Source organism: Mandrillus leucophaeus, unplaced genomic scaffold (assembly GCF_000951045.1).
Source record: "Mandrillus leucophaeus isolate KB7577 unplaced genomic scaffold, Mleu.le_1.0 Scaffold140, whole genome shotgun sequence".
NCBI classification, from domain to species: domain Eukaryota; kingdom Metazoa; phylum Chordata; class Mammalia; order Primates; family Cercopithecidae; genus Mandrillus; species Mandrillus leucophaeus.
The window spans coordinates 1,602,606-1,625,834 of record NW_012101366.1 but is presented as its reverse complement, the minus strand read 5'-3'; the positions used below and the strand labels follow the sequence as shown (position 1 = coordinate 1,625,834).

The 23,229-nt window shown below is 36.3% G+C and overlaps 1 protein-coding gene across 2 annotated transcripts in view; it reads right to left on the bottom strand.

Moving 5' to 3' along the window:
* HDAC9 (histone deacetylase 9) overlaps positions 1-23,229 on the bottom strand; it is a 927,644-nt gene that overhangs the window by 252,675 nt on the left and 651,740 nt on the right. For both annotated transcript variants that reach the window (XM_011973893.1, XM_011973894.1), the window contains exon 13: positions 14,896-15,073. In XM_011973893.1, coding sequence (XP_011829283.1) covers positions 14,896-15,073 — 178 coding nt within the window. The remainder of the gene's footprint in view (positions 1-14,895; positions 15,074-23,229) is intronic.

The window sequence follows — 23,229 nt, the reverse complement described above, 5'->3', positions numbered from 1 at the left end:
ATGTTGTCTTATTTTTAAAATTTCTTTTTTAATATTTTAATTTTAATTTTTTAATTTTATGTTTTTGGGGGACAGAGCCTCACTCTGTCACCTAGGTTGGAATGCAGTTTATATTTTACTATTTGTAATTTTTTTTTTTTTTTGAGATGGAGTCTCACTCTGTCACCCAGGCTGGAGTGCAGTGGCACAATTACTGTCTGTAACATTTTTTAACAAGAACATATAACTCAGAACACATAACGCAAAGTACCAAACAGTGTAATTTTTAGATTATTTGTGAAACTTGATGTTTCCAGCAAGCAAATGATATAATGTCTAAAAGTTCTGTTTAAAAAAATTAATAAATTGTACCTCTCACTAGATAAGAAGCATTTCCTAAATCTTACAGCTTTATGTTTGTTTGTTTTTTTCATGTAAGTCATCTTAACAGAGTATCAGACAGCTAGAAAGGAAGTGGGTAGAAGAAATTCTCAACATAAGCCTTCCAACTAACACTATATGAATGTCTGTTAAGGCCTAGGAATTAGATTAAGTGTTGCCATTTAACTGTAAAGCCAGGAAGGAGATTCAACCAGCATGTAAGTTGGCAAAAAGTGAAGCCAAACACAATTCACTACACATGTGCTGGCAAAATATCTGGAAATATTTTTCTACATTCAAGAATGAGTGAGAAAAAAAAAACAGGGCCTTTGAGAATATACTACAGATATTATGAAGGAAATATCATTCATACTGCTTAGTTCAGTGAACATGATTTACTATAGGAAGCAAAATAAGATTTTAGAAAATGTTTTGTTCTCTTCAAATGTCAAAAGGCACTGGCCCTATAACATCAGTAACCAAAACTAAATAAAGGCAGAGATAAAACTAAATTAAAAAGACAATGGAATGAATAAAAATAAAACTGGATATGATAAACAGGGATTGCAAGGAAATTAAAGAGTAGCAAAATTAAAATCTACACTGGAGGCAATAAAGAAAGGAATTTACATTTCAGAAAGTCAGATCAGTGCTATTGAATACAAACTTGAGATGTCTCCAGAATATAAAGGAAAGGACTACTAGATGTACATAATAAGATGAAAATAGAATGGTCAGAAAAAAAATAACCAAACAAAAAGTTGTAATTGCTTCTGAGGAGGAAATCTGACTAACCAAATACAGGAATACCTGGGACATAGTGCTGGTTTGATTCCAAATCATCTGAATAAAGCAAATATCACAATAAAGCAAGTAACGTGAGTTTTTTGGTTTGCTTATGCATGTAAAAGTTATGTTTACATTATACCATAACCTATGAAGAGTGGAATCATTGTGTCAAAGAAACCAATGTGTATACCTTAATTAAAAATTAATTTACTGCTAAAGTGCTAATAATCATCTGAGCTTTCAGTGAGTCATAATCTTTTTGCTTGTGGAGGGTCTTGCCCTGATATTGATGGCTGCTAACTGATCAGGGTAGTAGTTATTGAAGGCTGGAGTGGCTGTGTCAATTTCTTAAAATAAGCAACAATGAAGTTTGCAACATCCATAAACTCTTCCTTTCACAAAACATTTCTCCCGGCATGAAATGTTGCTTGGTATTATGACATTTAACCTATAGAAGGCCCTCTTTCAAAACTGGAGTCAATCCTGTTCAACTTTGCTGCTACTTTATCAACTAAGTTTATGTAATATTCTAAATACTTTGTTGTCATTTCAGCAATGCCCACTGCATCTTCACCAGGAGTAGACCCCATCCCAAGAAAACATTTTTTCTCGCTCAACCCCTAAGAAATAACTCCTTATTAATTCAAGTTTTATAACAAGATTGGAGCAATTCAGTCATATATTGAGGTTCCACTTCTAATTCTAGTTCCCTTGCTACTTCTGCAGTTAGTTCCTCCATTGAAGTATTGAATCCCTCGAGTCATCCATGAGAACTGGAATCAACTTCTTTCAATCACTTGCCAATGTTGATATTCCTCCCATGAATCATGAATGTTCTTAATGGCATCTAGAATGGTGAATCCTTTCCAGAAGGTTTCAATGTACTTTGTTCGATCTATCAGGGGAATCACTGTCTATGGCAGGTATAGCCTTATAGAAGGTATTTCTTAAATAATAAGATGTAAAAATTTAAAAGACCCCTTGATCTATGGGCTGCAGAATGGATGCTGTGTTAGCAGGTATGAAAACTTAATCTCCTTGCACATATCCATCAGACTTCTTGGGTGACCAGGTATACAGTCAATTAGGCAGTAATATTTTGAAAGGGAACATTTTATCCCCCTGAGTAGTAAGTCTAAAAATTGAGCTTAAAATGCTCAATAAACCATCCTCTAAACAGATATGCTGTCACCCAGGCTTTGTGGTTCCATTTACAGAGCACAGGTAGAGTAGATTTAGCATAATTCTGAAGGGCATAGTATTTTGAGAAAGGGAAATGAGCATTGGCTTCAACTTAAAGCCACTAGCTGCATTAGTCTCTAACAAGAGAATCACCTTATCTTTTGCAGTCAGTCATTGACTATTTCCCTCTATCTCTTAAAGTTTTCTCCCTGTCTCTTCTTCCAATGAAAGGCTGTTTCATCTACAATAAAATTATGTTGTTTGGTGTAGCCATCATCATCAGTGATCTTAGCTAGACTTTCTGGAAAACCTGTTGTAGCTTCTACATCAACACTTGCTGCTTTACCTTGCACTTTTATGCTATGGAGATGGCTTATTTTCTTAAACCTCAAGAGCCAACCTCTGCTGGCTTTCAACTTTTCTTCAGCAACTTCCTCACCTCTCTCAGCCCTCATAGAAATGAAGAGTTAGGGACTTGCTCTGGATGAGGGTTTGGCTGAAGGAAATACTGTGACTGGTTTGATCTACCCAGACCACTAAAACTCTCTCCATATAAGCAATAGGGCTGTTTTGCTTTCTTGTCATTTTTCTGTTCATTAGAGTAGCACTTTTAATTTCCTTCAAGAGCCATTCTTTTATATTCACAGCTTGGGTAACCAGCACGAGAGACCTAGCTTTTGCCTATCTCAGCTTTTGAAGCGACTTCCTCACTAAGCTCACTCATTTCTAGCTTTTGATAGAAATTGGGAGACATGTGACTCTTCCTTTCACTTGAACACAGAGGCACTTTAGGGTTATAAATTTGCCTAATTTCAATATTGTAGTGTCACTGGAATAGAGAGGGCCAAAAAGAGAAAGGAAGATGGGGCCATGCCCACTTAGTGGAGCAGTCAGAACACACATAACATTTATCTACTAAGTTCACTGTCTTGATTGGGTGTGGTTCATGGTTCCCCAAAACAATTACAAAAGTACTATAAAAAGATCACTGATTGGGTCCATTCCAAGATGGCCAAATAGGAACAGCTCTGGTCTGCAAGTCCCAGTGTGGTCAACACAGAAGATGGGTAATTTCTGCATTTCCAACTGAGGTACCTGGTTCATCTCAGTGGGACTGGTTGGAGAGCTGGTGCAGCCCATGGAGGGTGAGCCGAAACAGGGCAGGGCATCATCTCACCCGGGAAGCACAAGGAGTTGGGGGATTTCCCTTTCCTAGCCAAGGGAAGCCATGACAGACTGTACCTGGAAAAAGAATAGGACACTTCTGCCCAAACACTGTGCTTTTCCCAAGGTCTTAGCAACTGGCAGACAAGGAAATTCTCTTCTGTGCCTGGCTCGGTGGGTCCCATGCTCACAGAGACTTGCTCACTGCTAGCGCAGTGTGAGATGCAACTGCGAGGCAGGAGCCTGGCTGGGGAAGGGGCGTCCGCCATTGCTGAGGCTTGAGTAGGTAAAACAAAGCAGCCAGGAAGCTCAAACTGGGAGGAGCCCATTGCAGCTCTGCAAGGCCTACTGCCTCTATAGACTCCACCTCTGTAGGCAAGGTATAGCTGAACAAAAGGCAGCAGACAACTTCTGCAGACTTAAACGTCCCTGTCTGACAGATCTGAAGAGAGCAGTGGTTCTTCTAGCACAGCATTTGAGGTCTGAGAATGGACAGACTACCCCTTCAAGTGGGTCACTGACACCCATGTAGCCAAACTGGGAGAAACCTCCCAGTAGGGACCAAGAAACACCTCATAGAAGTGGGTGCCCCTCTGGGACAAAGCTTCCAGAGGAAGGATCAGCCTGCAATATTTGCTGTTCTGCAGCCTCCACTGGTGATACCCAGGCAAATAGCATCTGGAGTGCACCTCCAACAAATTCCAGCAGACTGGCAGCTGAGGAACCTGCCAGTTAGAAGGAAAACACACAGAAAGGAATAGCATCAACATCAACAAAAAGGACATCTACAACAAAACCCCATCTGTAGGCCACCAACATCAAAGACCAAAGGTAGATAAAACCACAAAGATGGGGAGAAACCAGAGCAGAAAAGCTGCAAATTCTAAAAACCAGAGTGCCTCTTCTCCTCCAAAGGATTGCAGCCCCTCACCAGCAATGGAACAAGGATGGATGGAGAATGATTTGACGAGTTGACAGAAGTAGGCTTCAGAAGGTTGGTAATAACGAACATCTCCAAGCTAAAGGAGCATGTTCGAACCCATCTCAAGGAAGCTAAAAACCTTGAAAAAAGATTAGATGAATGGCTAACTAGAATAAACAGTGTAGAGAAGAGATTAAATTACCTGATGGAGCTGAAGACCATGGCACGAGAATTTCATGACACATGCACAAACTTCAAAAGCCGATTCAATCAAGTGGAAGAAAGGGTATCAGTGATTGAAGATCAAATTAATGAAATAAAGTGAGAAGACAAGGTTAGAGAAAAAAGAGTAAAAAGAAATGAACAAAGCCTCCAAGAAATATGGGACTATGTGAAAAGAACAAATATATGCTTCATTGGTGCACCTGAAAGTGATGGGGAGAAGAGAACCAACTTGGGAAACACTCTTCAGGATATTATCCAGGAGAACTTCCCCAACTTCAAAAGGCAGGCCAACATTCAAATTCAGGAACTACAAAGAACACCACAAATATTCCTCAAGAAGAGCAACCCCAAGACACATAATTTTCAGATTCACCAAGGTTGAAATGAAGGAAAAAATGTTAAGGGCAGCCAGAGAAAAAGGTCGAGTTATCCACAAAGGGAAGTCCATCAGACTAACAGTGGATCTCTTGGCAGAAACCCTACAAACCAGAAGAGAGTGGGGGCTAATATTCAACGTGGTCAAAGAAAAGAAATTTCAATCTAGAATTTCATATCCAGTCAAACTAAGCTTAATAAGTGAAGGATAAGTAAAATCCATTACAGACAAGCAAATGCTGAGAGATTTTGTCAACACCAGACCTGCCTTACAAGAGCTCCTAAAAGAAGCACTAAACATGGAAAGAAAAAACTGGTACCAGCCACTGCAAAAACATGCCAAATTGTAAAGACCATCAATGCTATGAAGAAACTACATCAATTAATGGGCAAAATAACCAGCTAACATCATAAGGACAGGATCAAATTCACACATAACAATATTAACGTTAAATTTAAATGGGCTAAATGTCCCAATTAAAAGATGCAGACTACAAATTAGATAACGAGTCAAGACCCATCAGTGTGCTGTGTTCAGCAGACCCATCTCACGTGCAGAGATCACATAGGCTGAAAATAAAGGGATGGAGGGAGATCTACCAAGCAAATGGAAAGCAAAAAAAAAACAAAAACAAAAACAAAAAAAACAGAAGTTGCAATCCTAGTCTCTGGTAAAACAGACGTTAAACCAACAAAGATCAAAAGAGACAAAGAAGACCATTACATAATGGTAAAGGGATCAGTTCAACAAGAAGAGCTAACTATCCTAAATGTATATGCACCCAATACAGGGGCACTTAGATTCATAAAGCAAGTCCTTAGAGACCTACAAAGAGACTTAGACTCCCACACAATAATAATGGGAGATTTTAACACCCCACTGTTAATATTAGACAGATGAAGGAGACAGAAGGTTAACAATGATATCCAGGACTTGAACTCAGCTCTGCACCTAACAGACATCTACAGAACTCTCCACACCAAATCAACAGAATATACATTTTTCTCAGCACCACATCACACTTATTCTAAAATTGACCACATAATAGGGAATAAAGCACTCCTCAGCAAATGTAAAAGAACAGAAATCACAACAAACTGTCTCTCAGACTACAGTGCAATCAAATTATAACTCAGGATTAAGTACTAATTAATTCTAATGAAAACTAAATTCTAATAAAAACTGCACAACTACATGCAAACTGAACAACCTGCTCCTGAATGACTACTGGGTACATAATGAAATGAAGGCAGAAATAAAGATGTTCTTTGAAACCAATGAGAACAAAGACACAACTTATCAGAATCTCTGGGACACATTTAAAGTAGTGAGTAGAGGGAAATTTATAGCACTAAATGCACACAGGAGAAAGCAGGAAAGAACTAAAATTGACACCATAACATTACAGTTAAATGAACTAGAGAAGCAAGAGCAAACAAATTCAAAAGCTAGCAGAAGGCAAGAAATAACTAAAATAACAGCAAAACTGAAGGAGATAGAGACACAAAAAGCCCTTCAAAAAATCAATGAATCCAGGAGCTGGTTTTTTGAAAAGATCAACAGAATTGATAGACCACTAGCCAGACTAACAAAGAAGAAAATAGAGAAGAATCAAATAGACACAATAAAAAATGATATAGGGGATATCACCACCAATCCTACAGAAACACAAACTACCATCAGAGAATACTATAAACACCTCTATGCAAACAAACTAGAAAATCTAGAAGAAACGGATAAATTCCTGGGCACATACACCCTCCCAAGGCTAAACCAGGAAGAAGTTGAATCTCTAAATAGACCAATAACAGGCTCTGAAATTGAGGCAATAATTAATAGCCTACCAACCAAAAAAAGTCCAGGACCAGATGGATTCCCAGCCAAATTCTACCAGAGATACAAAGAGGAGCTGGTACCATTCCTTCTGAAACTATTCCAAGAAATTGAAAAAGAGGAAATCCTCCCTATCTCATTTTATAAGGCCGGCATCCTCCTGATATCAAAGCCTGGCAGAGACACAACAAAAAAAGAGAATTTTAGAGCAATATCCCTGATGAACATCGATGTGAAAATCCTCAACAAAATACTGGCAAACCGAATCCAGCAGCACATCGAAAAGTTTATCCTCCATGATCAAGTTGGCTTCATCCCTGGGATGCAAGGCTGGTTCAACATATGCAAATCAATAAACATAATCCATCACACAAACAGAACCAACGACAAAACCACATAATTATCTCAATAGATGCTGAAAAGGCCTTCGAGAAAATTCAACAGTCCTTCATTCTAAAAACTCTAAATAAATTAGGTATTTATGGAATGTATCTCAAAATATTAAGAGCTATTTATGATATACCCATAGCCAGTATCATACTGAATGGGCAAAAACTGGAAGCATTCCCTTTGAAACCAGCACAAGACAAGCATGCCATCTCTCACCACTCCTATTCAAGATAGTGTTGGAACTTCTGGCCAAGGCAATCAGGCAAGATATAGAAACAACGGCATTCAATTAGGAAAAGAAGAAGTCAAATTGTCCCTGTTTGCAGATGACATGATTGTATATTTAGAAAACCCCATCATCTCAGCCCAAAATCTCGTTAAGCTGATAAGCAACATCAGCTATGTCTCAGGATACAAAATCAATGTGCAAAAATCACAAGCATTCCTATACACCAATAACAGACAGAGAGCCAAATCACGAGTGAACTCCCATTCACAATTGCTACAAAGAGAATAAAATACCTAGCAATCCAATTTACAAGGGATGTGAAGAAGCTCTTAAAGGAGAACTACAAACCACTGCTCAATGAAATAAAAGAGGACACAAACAAATGGGAAAATCATTCCATGCTCATGGATAGGAAGAATGGCCATACTGCCCAAGGTAATTTATAGATTAAGTGCCATCACCATCAAGCTACCAATAACTTTCTTCACAGAATTTGAAAAAACTACTTTACAGTTCATATGGAACCAAAAAAAGAGCCTGCATTGCCAAGACAATGTGAAGCAAAAAGAACAAAGCAGGACGCATCACACTACCTGACTTCAAACTATACTACAAGGGTACAATAACCAAAACAGCATGATACTGGCACTAAAACAGAGATAAAGACCAATGGAACAGAACAGAGGCCTCAGAAATACACCACACATCCACAACCATCTGATCTTTGACAAACCTGATAAAAACAAGAAATGGGGAAAGGATTCCCTATTTAATAAATGATGCTGGGAAAACTGGCTAGCCATATGTAGAAAGCTGAACTGGATCCCTTCCTTACACCTTACACAAAAATTAACTCAAGATGGATAAAGACATAAATGTTAAACCTAAAACCATAAAAACCCTAGAAGAAAATCTAGGCAATACCATTCAGGACAAAGGCATGGGCAAGGACTTCATGTCTAAAACACCAAAAGCAATGCCAACAAAAGCCAAAATAGACAAATGGGATCTAATTAAACTAATGAGCTTCTGCACAGCAAAAGAAACTACCATCAGAGTGAACAGGTAACCTACAGAATGGGAGAAAATTTTTACAATGTACCCATCTGACAAAGGGCTAATATCCAGAATCTACAAAGAACTCAAACAAATTTACAAGAAAAAAACAAACAACCCCATCAAAAATTGGGCAAAGGATACGAACAGACGTTTCTCAAAAGAAGACAGTTATGCAGCCAACAGACACATGAAAAAACCACAATGAGATACCATTTCACACCAGTTAGAATGGCGATCATTAAAAAGTCAGGAAACAACAGATGTTGGAGAGGATATGGGGAAATAGGAATGCTTTTACACTGTTGTTGGGACTGTAAACTAGTTCAACCATTGTGTAAAACAGTGTGGCGATTCCTCAAGGATCTGGAACTAGAAATACTATTTGACCTAGCAATCCCATTACTGGGTATATACCGAAAGGATTATAAATCATGCTACTATAAAGACACATGCACACGTATGTTTATTGCAGCACTATTCACAATAACAAAACTTGGAACCAACTTAAATGTCCATCAATGATAGACTGGATTAAGAAAATCTGGCACATATGCACCACGAAATACTATGCAGCCATAAAAAAGGATGAGTTCTTATCCTTTGCAGGGACATTGATGAATCTGGAAACCATCATTCTCAGCAAACTATCACAAGGACAGAAAACCAAACACCACATGTTCTCACTCATAGGTGGGAGCTGAACAATGAGATCACTTGGACACATGGCAAGGAACATCACACACCAGGGTCTGTCAGCGGGTAGGGGGCTGGAGGAGGGATAGCATTAGGAGAAATACCTAATGTAAATGACGAGTTGATGGGTGCAGCAAACCAACACGGCACATGTATACCTATGTATCAAACCTGCACGTTGTGCACATGTACCCTAGAATTTAAAGTATAATAATAAACAAAAAAGATCACTGATCACAGATCACTATAAAATATATAATAATGATGAAAAGTTTTGATATATTATGAGAATTACCCAAATGTGACTCAGAGACAGGAAGTGAACACATGTTATTGGAAAAGTGGCACCAATAGACTTACTCAGTGCAGGATTGCCACAAACCTTCAATTTTTAAAGTAAAATGTAATAAAACAAGTTATATTTGAAATAGGACTAATTGAGGATGTTTCCATAAGTAGAAAAAATATGTTCGTGGATAAGTAATTGCAAATCATACTTCCCACAAAGAAACACATATCAGGTTGGCCTCAGACTTCTACTCTTTAGTGCTAAACCCCTTGAACATTTGATCACATTTCCAGACTTTTCAGATAAAAAACTTGTGTCCCAATAAGTCTGTCTTCAAAACATGTGCGAAGGTAATAGGATTAAATTCTTAGGTATAAAAAGCATACCCCCCAAAAAAATATATGTGTGTGTGTGTGTGTGTGTGTGTGTGTATGATACACAAAAATAATATATAACTACATATTTATAAAAATATTTTCTACATTAATGTTTATATTATGATACATGATATAGGTGATCAAGTTGAATTAATCTCCTGAATAAAAAAGATAGCTCTTTTTATCTTCTTCAGTGATTATTACATGGGTAAATTTTGGAAGAGTTTTTTGAAAGAAATTTCACGTACATATATTTGAGGACAGCAATTTAAAAAATAGATTTCCTGACAAAAGGAAAAATTAGTCTCTCCATTCTAATATGGGTAATAACAGAAGCTACTCTAGAAGGCCTTAAGACATGCACACATACACACACACACACACACATATACACTGTATATATACACATATATACAAATATACACACATACTTTCAGATATACACATATGCACATAGATATGTATACAAATACAAATTACTTTTCTTTATCCTGTTAAAGATAAGCTTATAGAGTAAAAAGTATTGATTGGAAAATAAGTATAAACATATTTTTATAGAAGTTACCTCTGAGTGGTAGAATAATGAGTGACTTTCCATTATAATATTCTAGATTTACCAAATTGCCTTCAATGAACTTGTATCAATTTTTATAATTCTCAAAAGTATAAATGTTACCACGAAAGTTCAATTAATATATAACAATTATCTCAGGCCCTACTCAGTGGCTCACACCTGTATTCCCAGTACTTTGGAGGCCAAGGTGGGTGGATCACCTGAGGTTGGGCATTCAAGACCAGCCTGACCAACATGGAGAAACCCCATCTCTACTAAAAATACAAAATTAGCCAGGCATGGTGGCACATGCCTGTAATCCCAGCTACTAATGAGGCTGAGGCAGGAGAATCACTTGAACCCGGGAGGCAGAGGTTGTGGTGAGCTGAGATTGCACCAATGCACTCCAGCCTGGGCAACAAGACCAAAACTCCATCTAAAAAAAAAAAAATTATCTTGTAAAAATACTTTTATGCAATTTATGCCTACTTTCTACTCTCAGGAAATAGACTGAAGACGGCATCTTTCCAAAACTGACTAAACTCAGATAATATTTCTCCCTTGAAACATTTTTTGTTCTTGTCAGAAAGGGAGTTTTATGGCTAATCCAGTGGGTTGCGGAGGATGCACATGGATGGTGAAGGTTTAAATGATGTGCATTGAAAATTATGTGACTTTTGCATTAAATAACTTTTTAGTAGCACCAAAAAGTATAGCTCTTAGAGGATAGATTTAAGCCAGCCTCCTAGCTCTAAAATGTATCTCTGTCCACTACCTTGCTATTTAGTGGAACAGCTATTGAGAGTGTGAGATCTTATGACTTTCTTTAAAAAAAAAAAAAACAAATACAGTAGCCTGTCCCCTCCCCCATCTGCAGTTTGTCTTTCTACAGTTTCAACTATGGTTTGAGAATATTAACTGGACAATTCCAGAAATGCACAATTATATAACAACAAAACTCTAAGTTTTAAATTGTGTATCATTCTGAGCAGCATGATGAAGTCTTACACTGCCCCAGTGTAAGAACAGCTTGCCCAGGATGTGAATTGTCCCTCTGTCCAGCAGCTCCATGCTCTCTATACCACCTGCCCACTAGTCATTTAGTAGCTGTCTTGATGATCAGGTGGACTGTGGCAGTGTCAATAGGAACCCATTTTTCTTGTAAGATTTTCAGTGTAAAGATGCAACATTCTTGTAAGTTCAAATAAGCTAACAAATATTCCTCTGAGTTATTGTAACTTTTAAATAACTTAGTTATCCTTTAGCAGAACAACAGTTACAATGTAACTACTTTCAGTGTATTCACTTTTAATTATTTTTTATTTCATAATGGCTCCAAAGTGCAAGAGTAGTGAGGTTGACAGTTTGGATATGCCAAAGGTAAGCCTTAAAGGGCTTCCTTTAAATGAAAGGTCTAAGTTCTCGACTTAAGGAAATTTAAAAAAAAAAATCATATGCTAAGGTTGCTAAGCTCTACAGTAAGACGGAATCTTCTATCTGTGAAGTTGTGAAGAAGAAAAAAGAAATTTGTAATTGTTTTGCTGCCCCACCTCACCTCACACTACAAAAGTTATGACCATAGCATGTGAGAAGTGCTTAGTTAAGATGGAAAAGGCTATAAATTTATGGGTGGAAGACATGAACAGAAATGGGTTCCTATTGACCTCAATTGGTTCAATAGTATGGGCTGTTGTAGGCATTCCCTGGGAGTCTTAGAATAGCTCCCATGTAGATAAGAGGGTCTACTGTATTCCTAAAGAACATATGTGAATATTCCTTTAGATTGTTTAACATGTCTGCCACAAGTAGATATTAAAAAGTCAAAAGAAAGGAGATTAGTGCTTAAAATATATATTTTCAATCATACTAGAATGAAAACCTTATAGTTCTCATCTGAAATCAAGATCATTAGAATTACTAAAGTGATTTTTGAGATCATGTGGATTACAGTAGTATTCAGGCTACAGGGGAAATTTAAGTTTGGATTAAAGCCAGAGCAATATGTGGAATAGCAGAGTGAAGATGGTGCATTTCATTTCCTTAGGATTTGGAATAGTACTAAATGAATGTTACATATCAAGTATATATATATTTTAATCCCAATGCCAGTGGAGAAGCTATTATTATAAATTGCATATGTTGCATGATTTTAAAATATTGTGCCTTTTTCTTGTAAGATTTTCTGTGTAAAGATGCAACATTCTTGTAAGTTAAAATAAGCTAACAAATATTCCTTTTAGTTATTGTAACTTTTAAATAACTTAGTTATCCTTTAGCAGAACAAGTTATAATGTAACTTTTACTTTCAGTGTATTCAAATTTGAACTAGTAAATATGTAAGTGTTTATTATGAAATTAATATTCATTGATTCAACTAAAATGTTTATTGAATGTCTATTAAGTACAAAATCCTGTTTTTCTAAAATAATTTTATATAATCTCTCATGTGGGCAAGGAATTGCCTCATCAAATCCATTATATATGAAAAGAATCTTAAGTTCACTTTCCTATTTGTTTTTGGAATGCATGCTTTGATAAATACTAAAATGCTGACATTATGAGGGGGAAAAAACCTAACTCTCTGAAATCACCTAGTCTTTGTTTGAATGATCAGAGTAGGATTATGTCCTGTTTATGTTACTGGGTTTACAGTCCACCCCTCCATCTGGATTCTTCTAAGGTCTACAAATCCTATCCATTTGGCAACACATTTTCCTTAAACTCCAGGTTCTCTCTAATATTCAGATATCTTGCTCCATTCATTCAAAGGAACATATGAAAACTGGAAGACACTGAAGTATGTCAGAAAAGGGCCACCCCTCTTAACCAAGGAAAGAAACTTTATCCATAGGAATACAGCAATATATAGCAGCAAACTTGGGGACATCAACATGAAACTTTGTAGTTAAGCTTACTTAAAGAATTTATTTTTAATATTATTTTTAATTTTTGATATTATAATATTAAGGAAATTATTTCAGTCAATGGAAACAGTTATCATGATAGAATGGTTGTTACTCTGTATTTTCTGAAATATTAGGGTTGAATAAAAGACACGTTCAGGAGAAAGAATAGAGAGTAGGTAATTCTTAAAGGCTATTGCTCTTTCTATATGCAAAAAATTATTCCTCTGTATCATGTATCCGATTTTGGGCAAAAACTCTGTGAATCCACAGGGATAGCACCAGGCATGATTGATTCAAAGGCTGCCACTAACACTGGGCAGTGTTCCTGGGTTTTCCGGAATATCTGGGCATAGTTTTGCTATGCTCCTGGAAGTAGGAGAGTCAGAGGCAATGGCTAGTACGGAGAAAGAAATAGACCCAGCTCATAGCTCCTAGTACGGAATGTTTTCTTATGGCATAAGGCATTATAAAAAGTAGCTCCTATGCATACTTATTAAAGATGCCTACCAAAGTGAATTAACTTGGCCATTTCATTCATTGATTTTTAAATAAAAGATAGTATTAAGGCTTGGGAATATGGTTTTAGAAAAGAGATTTAACTTTTCCAAGCACAAAGGCTTGCATGAGGTCACAGAAGCCACAAAAACAAGCTCTGAATCCTGAAAATGGATTTAAAAATAAATCAGATAACTCAAAAGAGCCTTTGGGGAAAGTACATATAAATTCTCCTTCTGCAGCATCCAAGTTATGAGTCTGTTAGGGCCACAATATCTTTCATTTGATCAGCCACAGTTTGAGAGCACGGAACTAGAATGGAGTAGACAAAAAGAAATAATTATCCACGCGTGTATTTACAGCACTGTTCCTTTGCGGAGGGAATAGCACCCTTTGTGTGTGTGTGAGTGTGTTTGTGTGTTCCACACTTAACCTTCTTTTGGCCTTGGAATTATCTGGCTTGTTTTCCTCTGTAGTCAGGTTCTGAAATATCAAACACAGCTGTAGACAAAGGAAGAGGTTGGTCAAAAAGCCCACCCAGAGATTCCATAATAAATAGAAATGAAAGTAACATACATAGAATCAAGTCAAGTTTGCTTTGGTACTATAGAATTCCATGAGTCATTTGCATGGGGAACCAGAAGAAAACAATGAAATAAAACAAAAAAACAAACTGGTTAAAGGGCACTCTTTGGAGTCAAGTGAGGAAGCCAAGCATCATAAATTTCCCAGTGGCTGGGCAGAAGGTAAGAGATTGAGGAACACTGCTAAAGAATGTTGCAGGGATTTTCATTTCCAAAAAACTCATGCACCTGTTGATGTATTTTCCAGGCCCTTGGATGATAGCAATTTATGAGGCTATTAGTACTGAGTCCAAGATTTATCAGATGTGCTGTTTGTCTTATAGCCAATATAACCTCACAAAATTTGGGTTGCACTGGGTTAAAATGGAGGGTTCTGCTATTGGAGTTATTCAGAGCATTTAAATCGGTTAATCCTACAAGAACGGTGCATTTAGCCTGCCTATTAGAGGGAGTCTTTAGGGATTCCTACCAGTTGCAGAGCCAGGCTGGAGGGGGCGGTCCATTGCTGGGTGAGGTAAAACAGAGGCAGCAGGGGAAGAGTGAGTCCTGGAGACAAGACGGTGTTTCTCTAATCCATCCATGCCAACCGCAGCCAGCGGTGCTTGGCGCACAGAGAGCGCACGTGTGTGCGGGGGTTCCAGGAAGGGCTGTTGCCAAGAAAAGAGCACAGTAGAAAGAAATGTGAGACAAGATTTGAGGGAGACACTGAGCGACATGTCAACAAATTAAGTTCATCAGGTCAGAGACATAATAAACGGTGTGAAGGAAAAAGAAAAAAAAAAATAGAGAAAGGGAGAGAAAAAACAAGATCCAGTCAATAAATCCATTCAACAGATGTTTTCACAGTGACGGCCAGGGCCTGTCTGCCTGGCTAAGGAGGAGGTGATGGCAGGAGGCCTGTCAGTTTGAACTGATTGAAAGAAACAAACCTTTAACCTCAAGAGTAACGTCGACTTCGACTCATTTCCTACTTAGATACCAACGTTTTGAATACAGCCCCAGAACTGCCACACAACGTGGGAGAACAATTCAACGCTTTCAAACTGCCAGTGAGGGCTAATTCTGAAAATTCTCTCCTGAATTTGTTTCAGTGAATATTGTTTATGAATTCTATGGATGTCTCTAAAAATGGCCAATTACACGATTGTATTTTGACACCTTTCAGTCTTCATATACTGGTATAGAAAAAAATGAGTATTTCATAGTTTGTATGGTATAATTTCAACACTGTAGAATTATTTGGTTTTAAAATATAGTATTAAGTATATCCTCAGTGATTTAACACTGTTATTATATTCTTCATCCTTCCCAACTTACCGAATCAGTGAATCACAGTTTGGAAGTTTATGGAAGATTCACTTAGTCTCTTCCTCTGTCTCCAAGAAAAGATACTCTCAAACACAGATAGGCAGCTTATTTAATCATCAATGCTACACAGCTAGCTTTGTGCAAAAAAAAGTATATATTTCAAAATCTATATTTTAAATATATATTGTTTCATAATTTTATTTAATAAAGATTTATTTATTAATAAAAATATTTATCAAAATATATATACTACACTGTGAATATTTTCTCTTCAACCTAAGAGAATTCATAAGCTTTATGCTGTTTTTATTTGTCTTTCCTAACGAATATGAAGAATAGCTGAACAGTGGTAAAAAAACATGATAATCTCTTGCAATGTATAAACTGTTGCTCCAAAGGTTGCCAGAGTATTTTTAAACAAGTCTAATTCTTGTAATTTGATAAATGTGTGTGCACTTCTGCTTCTGCTTCCTACCTGACTAGCATTTGTTCTTTTAAGACTTGAGGCAGACATTACTTCTCCTTAGTTAAGGCCTTGCCTTAACCTTCCTGCTAGACTAGGTGCTCCCCTTCTACCCAACATGTGCCATCACAGGTCATACTCATCCTGTATTTCCACTCAAGGCTTGCTACATGCTAGGTGTACAAATGACACTTCTGAGAAACTTACTGAGAAAGCTAACAAATCTGTATACAATACAACTGTACTCATTGCATAGCACATGGTTTTATGTAATTGTAGCTTTCTCTGTACATGATATGAGTTAATGCTGCATATAAACCTATAAATTGGGATTATAAATATAGATTTAATTACAGACCATAAGCAGAGATTTCTGAATTTAGAAAAAAGTAAGAATGATTTAAAATTAACTTTAAAATAGGCAATAGTTAATGTATATGTTGTTACTTCTGTTTTGCTCTACAGAATAATCAAACCATCAATCAATTGGAAGGTATATGTCACATACCCAGGCTTTGGGCATTTGCTTCGATGATTGGGATGGATTGGTCAGGGACCTATTCTAGCTACAATGGTTTACACACTCTTACAAGAGTCTAACTCTCCTGTTTTCTTGAGTGCCTTGTGTTCAATGTCCTGAGGACACAGCAGTAAGATTAATATAGTCCTTCCTCATATGGAACTTACTGTTACAGGGAATACAAATATATAATTATGATTTGGAGGGTTCTGTTGGGAAAAGGAAGCTTTTCCATATATGATCTATAATTTCTGGGTGCATGTTTATCTGATTTTTTGTAATATCCATCTCCTCCCTTTCTTTCTACTGTAATTTCTTCAACTCCAGTGTAAGACAGGGCAAAAGATTCCTAACTGATTACCCAACTTCTAATACCAAACAGTCCTATTCCTTCCTGCAAGAATTCTCTTCCTGAAGCCCTGCAGTAAGCAAGACATTAACACAAAAAGACTCTGAAGGTCAACCCAGATTTGAAGAACCTCTACAGTCTGTCATTTTTACGCTCCTTTACCTGAGGCTAACCTACATTTTAAGCCTTAGATCATTTATTCCTTTTCTAAGTTCTAGCCAAATAGTGTCCACTGAACACCATTCCGAGGAATATCATTCCGAGGGCTGCAGTATGACTTTCATGGACCCTGTGCAATTTTATCATTGTGGACTCCAAAAAACAGTATTAAAAACTACACTTTAAGCCTGCATTGGCATACATTGGATTCATTATCATATATTCATATTATTAGATTCATTTTTTTCTGACTAAGAAATTAAAATGTAAAATGTGTCGTGGGCCCCTAACAGTATATCATAGGCTCTGGGCACTGTGTTTGCTGTGTCTCACGGATATATTGACCATGATCATTCATGCTTCTTCCAAGCCATCCTTTCTAGATCACCCCTCTATGTGTGGCTATGAAGCTCCACATTCAGCTCTACACACACCTTCTAAGGTCCACTTAAAATTTCACAGTCTCTTTTGAACACTCACATTAATTGTGCTTTCCCCTTCTGTTACATTCCCATCACATTTTGTTTTTCTCTCTCCTTTTCCTGCCATAGTCTTTTATATATTAGAGTTATTGCATGCAGTAACTATTTCTTGAGCTCACACTCCATGCTGGACACGTTGCTAGTGTGCAGAACCTTTTTTATGCTTATTCTCTAGTGAGGAGACAGATACTAAATACAGACATGCATCCCATAACAATATTTTGGTCAAGGATAGACCACATATATGACACTGGGCCCAGAAGATTATAATGGAGCGCAAAAATCCCTTTCACCTACTGACGTATTCGCCTTCCTAATGTCATAGCACAATTGCTTTAGTTTTAATAATTTAGTGTAGCCTAAGTGTACAGTGTTTATGAAATCTACAGTACCATGCAATAATGTCCTAGGCCTTCATGTTCACTCATCAGCCACTCACTGACTCACCCAGAGCAACTTCCAGTCATGCAAGCTCCACTCAGGGCAAGTGCCTGATCCAGGTATATTATGTTTTACCTTTTATAACCAACTGTATTTTTATTTTAGCTTTTCTATATTTATATACACAAATTGCCTACAATATTCAGTATAGTAACATGCTGTACAGGTTTGTAGGCTAGGAAAAGTAAGCTATTACATATGGCCTAGGTGCATAGTAGGCTATACCATCTAGGTTTGTGTAGGTATACTCTATGATGTTCGTACAACAAGGTAATTAATTCAGGATGATATGAAAAACTTAAAAAAAAAACCTGATGAAGAGGTTCAGGGAAATTTTGTTTAAGAAAGCGATATTTAATTTTAAATATGAAAGACAAATTGGAATTAACCAGGTGACAAATGCAAGGAGAAGCTCTAAATACATTTTGCATGTGTGTGTGCATGCACATTTGTGTGTATGTAAAATGATCTGTCCTTGTATAATGTTCAAAGCTCGTTGAACCAGAAACTGGATATAACTCATCTTTTAACTTATTTTCTGCTGCATTTTATATATTTTCCCACACTTTCTAGAAGATATACTATTTTATTTGTGCATTAAGCAAATGTAATAGATATTTGGAACTTAAAGGCCATGTTTCTTTTTTTTTTAATCACATGGCCATGTTTTAGATGATTGGGGTTACTAAACATTTTTTCTCTTAATGAGTAGTTTGATACTGTAAGGACTCCATTTAAATAACACCACCTACTACCTTTCTTTTTTTTTTTTTAAGTAAATATTTATTGCTTTACTTGACCTTCACTGAAACCCTGTAAGATAAAACAGTTTGCTAATTCAAAAGCATTATGTAAATGTTACATGATAGTATAACATTTCACAATTCAGTAAGCAGCATCCTACCTGTCCAGTGTCTACCAGAAGGAATATGGCAATATAAGTAAGAAATAACTACTTGTTCAATATTAATTTGTTCGTTACTTGTAAATGTTCATCCAATAGCTATTGCTCAACCAAAAGGCAACAGTCCTTGTCCTGCATTGTACAGACAGCAAAGCAGATTTAGGATGTTGTGGGTTGACACCCAAAATTTAGGCACTTGCACCTTAACTGCAGTTAGTAAGTTCCATGAAGAGATGACCTTTGGCTGCTATATATTCCCATGCATATCTTTCCCATGCAGTGTTTCACACATAGTGGGCTTTAATAATATGTATTACTCAATTTAAAATAAATGCATAATAAGGAGATACATATAATCATTCTTAAGATCGTATTATAAGGATAGAATAAAACAAGAAAACATATTATAAGCAATCACAACACAAAATAATCAAGAAATGGCTGAGAAAAAAATATGAGAAATAGAGTCCAGACAAAATGATCACCAAAGGACAAAATCCTAAAATTATTTTGTGTTGGAGCCAAGAGATAATGTGAGGAAAATTTCAGTGATTTGAGGATTATTTTTCCTTTGTACTTTTATGTCATTTCCAAGTTTTCTGCGTATTACCTACATTAAAACTGTAATTAAGAAAAAATGGTAAATGTTATTTAAATGAAACAGTCAAATCTTCTAAACACTTTTATTAGGACAGATTCATAATTATTGGAACTATGAACAGAGATGGGCCAAACATTTTTGAACTTTCTTTCAAAAATCATACTATAGAAGAAAGAAGTTTATCCACTTTCAAAGAGTTGATTGCAATTACGCACTTTTACAAATGAAATGTGGCTTTCAATGTCTAAGAAGAGTTATAACAATCCAGTAAACCACATATTATTATACTGCATGTTAATCACTGAGTTATCATTAAATGCCAGGTCACTTTTATTTTAGGATAGATATCCAGCCTCGTTAACAAAAGCATCCTTCTTGAGCTTGAAAGCTGAAATTACATTTTTGTGTTGTCTCTGGAATGGATTGAAATGTTTCACTAAACCAGTTTTTTTTACCATTAGTAGTTATAATGAGAGATAATTTTATTCATGTTTATACTTCTAAGTAAGTATGAAAGAGCATGTGTCTCTCTTACAGTGCCGAAAAATTAAAACGTCGAACAGGTCAGAATCTACTGTTAATAAAAATTAGAGGAATATCCAAGTTAACACTTTACTTATTGAGCACCATTAGAAAATGTGTTATCCCCCCCTTAAATGAATAGTTAACATGCTCCCCACAAAAGCATTTTTTATTAACATTTATTTTACATATTCTTTATTGAGTCTATTTTTTATGCAGTAAAAGTCTTTCTTTTCCAGCTGATTCAACTGGGGACTTGGTTTTGATGGCTTATTTTGCCAGATTGTCATTCCGGAAAATACTCTCAGCTAACTGAGACGTGTAAGACAACTTTTCATTATATGATGTGGTCTAAGGCCACTGTGCCCAAACATCTGTCCACTCCCACTGATAAAATTCATGCAATTACTTTGACAGAAGAGTTGTTATGCGCCTATTTTGTAAATTCCTCAATATTACCTAGTAAAACATCAATACCTTTGTGGCCCCACCATTCTAAGTGGTAGCGCATAGGCATTGCTATCATTTGAAAGTGGGTAGGGATAGTTCTAGAAGGTCTTTGTATGACAAGCACAATGTTCTGGCTTAGAATGAAGTATTTTCTTGGGGGTGGCCTGCTAATGGAGACTATGAGGTGCTAAAGTCCCTGGGTTAAGGAAATCACATGGTTCCATGTTTTGTAATAACAGTAATTTCTTTGTTCTGTTTTGTTTTGCTTTCTTATTGCTATCGCACAGGGACCAAATGCATAGCTTCTGGGTTTTCACTTTGCTCTGGATGATCACATTTGCTTCCTGACCTGTGGGTGGTTACTCATGGTCTATAATCAATATCATCATGCAACTTTAGCGAGAGCAAATAACAGAAATCATAAATCATAATGCATACTCTGAAAATACAGAGCAAGAGACACTCATAGACTACTTTGAGGAGAGTAAATTGTTTTAACACTTTAAAGAACAATTCACAACATTTTGTACAAATAGTTTGTATTGACTGTAAACTCTAGCAAATATGGTGAGTGAAAAAACAAGCAAAAGAATATATGAAAAAATTTTATTTCCAAAATTTGCAAATTAATATCACATATTAAGTATGTTAATGAATTAATAAAAAGTAAAGACATACATGAAAAAATAAACAGCAAATTCAGAAGAGAAGAAATGGGAGGGACAATGGGAGAGAGATACATAGGAAACTTGAATTGTACCTGTAGTGTTCTATTTCTTAAGCTGGATGTTATGAGTGTTCATTGTTGTAATATTTATACCTGTTAATTGTTTAATAATTTTTCAAAAATAGAATTAATGCTTATGGCATGTTTGTCATATATAAAACACCAATATTATTATAATAACTAACGTTCCACATACAGATACCTTTATTGTAAACACTACATTTTTGTAGAGAAAAAGAAATTAAGAGACAAAAAGTAAAAATAAATGAAAAAAGAAAACAAAAATAGGCTGGGCACAGCGGCTCACACTAAAATCGCAGCACTTTGGGAGGCCAAGGCAGAGAAACTCTTGAACCCAGGAGTTCAAGACCAGACTGGGCAACATAGGGAGATCCTATCTGTATAAAAAATTAACACAAAAATTAGTTGGCATGGTGTCACATGCCTGTAGTCCCAGGAGGCTGAGGAGGGAGGATCACTTGAGTACAGCAGGTTGAGGCTGCGGTGAGCCATGATCAGGCCACTGGACTCCAGCCTGAGTGACAGAGTGAAACTCTGTCTCAAAAAAAGAAGAAAAAAAAGAGTATAAAAATACGTTTGGTAACACATTTTTTTTTACTAAGGTAAAGTATGTGAATTTACTTTTACATCATATATTCATAAGATATACATTAATCTGTACCAATTATGAAATAATTTCACTAATAGATAAATGAACACAGTAATATGTATAATTAAGTATATTTTGTCTTTAAAATTTCAACATATTATCTTTTTAAATTCACTCAATAAGAAAACCATTAATGATACTACAGGGACTGAAAAATTATGATTATAAATTGGGAACTTAATATGATGATTTGAAATAAAAGAATAAATAAAACATTATTAAAATTAAATGTAATTATCATTAAAATTAAATAAATTAATTAAAATGTAAGCTTTAAGAAAATAATTCAATTCAATAGTATCAGCCAATTTCTTCAGGTGCAGAAGAAAATACCAGAGCTTCTCATATTTAATTTTTAAATTAAAATACAAGAAAGCAAATTAATTATACTAGTATTCTATATATGGATAGATACTAGCATTTCTACCCAATTCCTGCATCGAAGGTCACATATATAAACTCTATGAAGATATCCTAATACAGGAAGAAGAGTCTAATTTCAAAATTTACTATACTACACAGGTACAGTAATTAAAACAATGTGTTCCTTGCTTAAGGATAGATATGTAGATCAATGGAATTGAATCGAGAATCCAGAAATAAACTCTTATACTTACGATGAATTGATTTTCAACAAAAGTGCCAAGACAATTCAATAGGGCAAAATATTTTTAAAATTCTTCCTCCACGAAGGACTTTGTAACAAATACAACAGGGACAACTGCGTAACCACCATGACATTTTTGAAAAGGAATACAATAAAGCTCCATTCCTCATGCCATACACAAAAGTTAACTCCAAATGGATCACAGAACTAAATGTAAGATCTAAAACAAGAATATTCTCAGATGAAATAGAGGAGTACATTTTCTTGCATATAAGACCAAAGGCAAAAGTGACAAAAAAAATAGGTTACTTAAGCCAGGCGAGGTGGCTCACACCTGTAATCCCAACACTTTGGGATGCCAAGGTGGGTGGATCACCTGAGGTTAGGAGTTCGAGACCAGCCTGGCCAACATAGTGAAACCCCATCTCTACTAAAAATACAAACATTAGTTGGGTGTGGTGGTGTGAGCCTGTAATCCCAGCTACTAGGGAGGCTGAGGCAGGAGAATCGCTTGGACCCAGGAAGCAGAGGTTGCAGTGAGCCGAGATCGTGGCATTGCACTCCAGTCTGGGCGATAAGACAAAACTCTGTCTCAAAAAA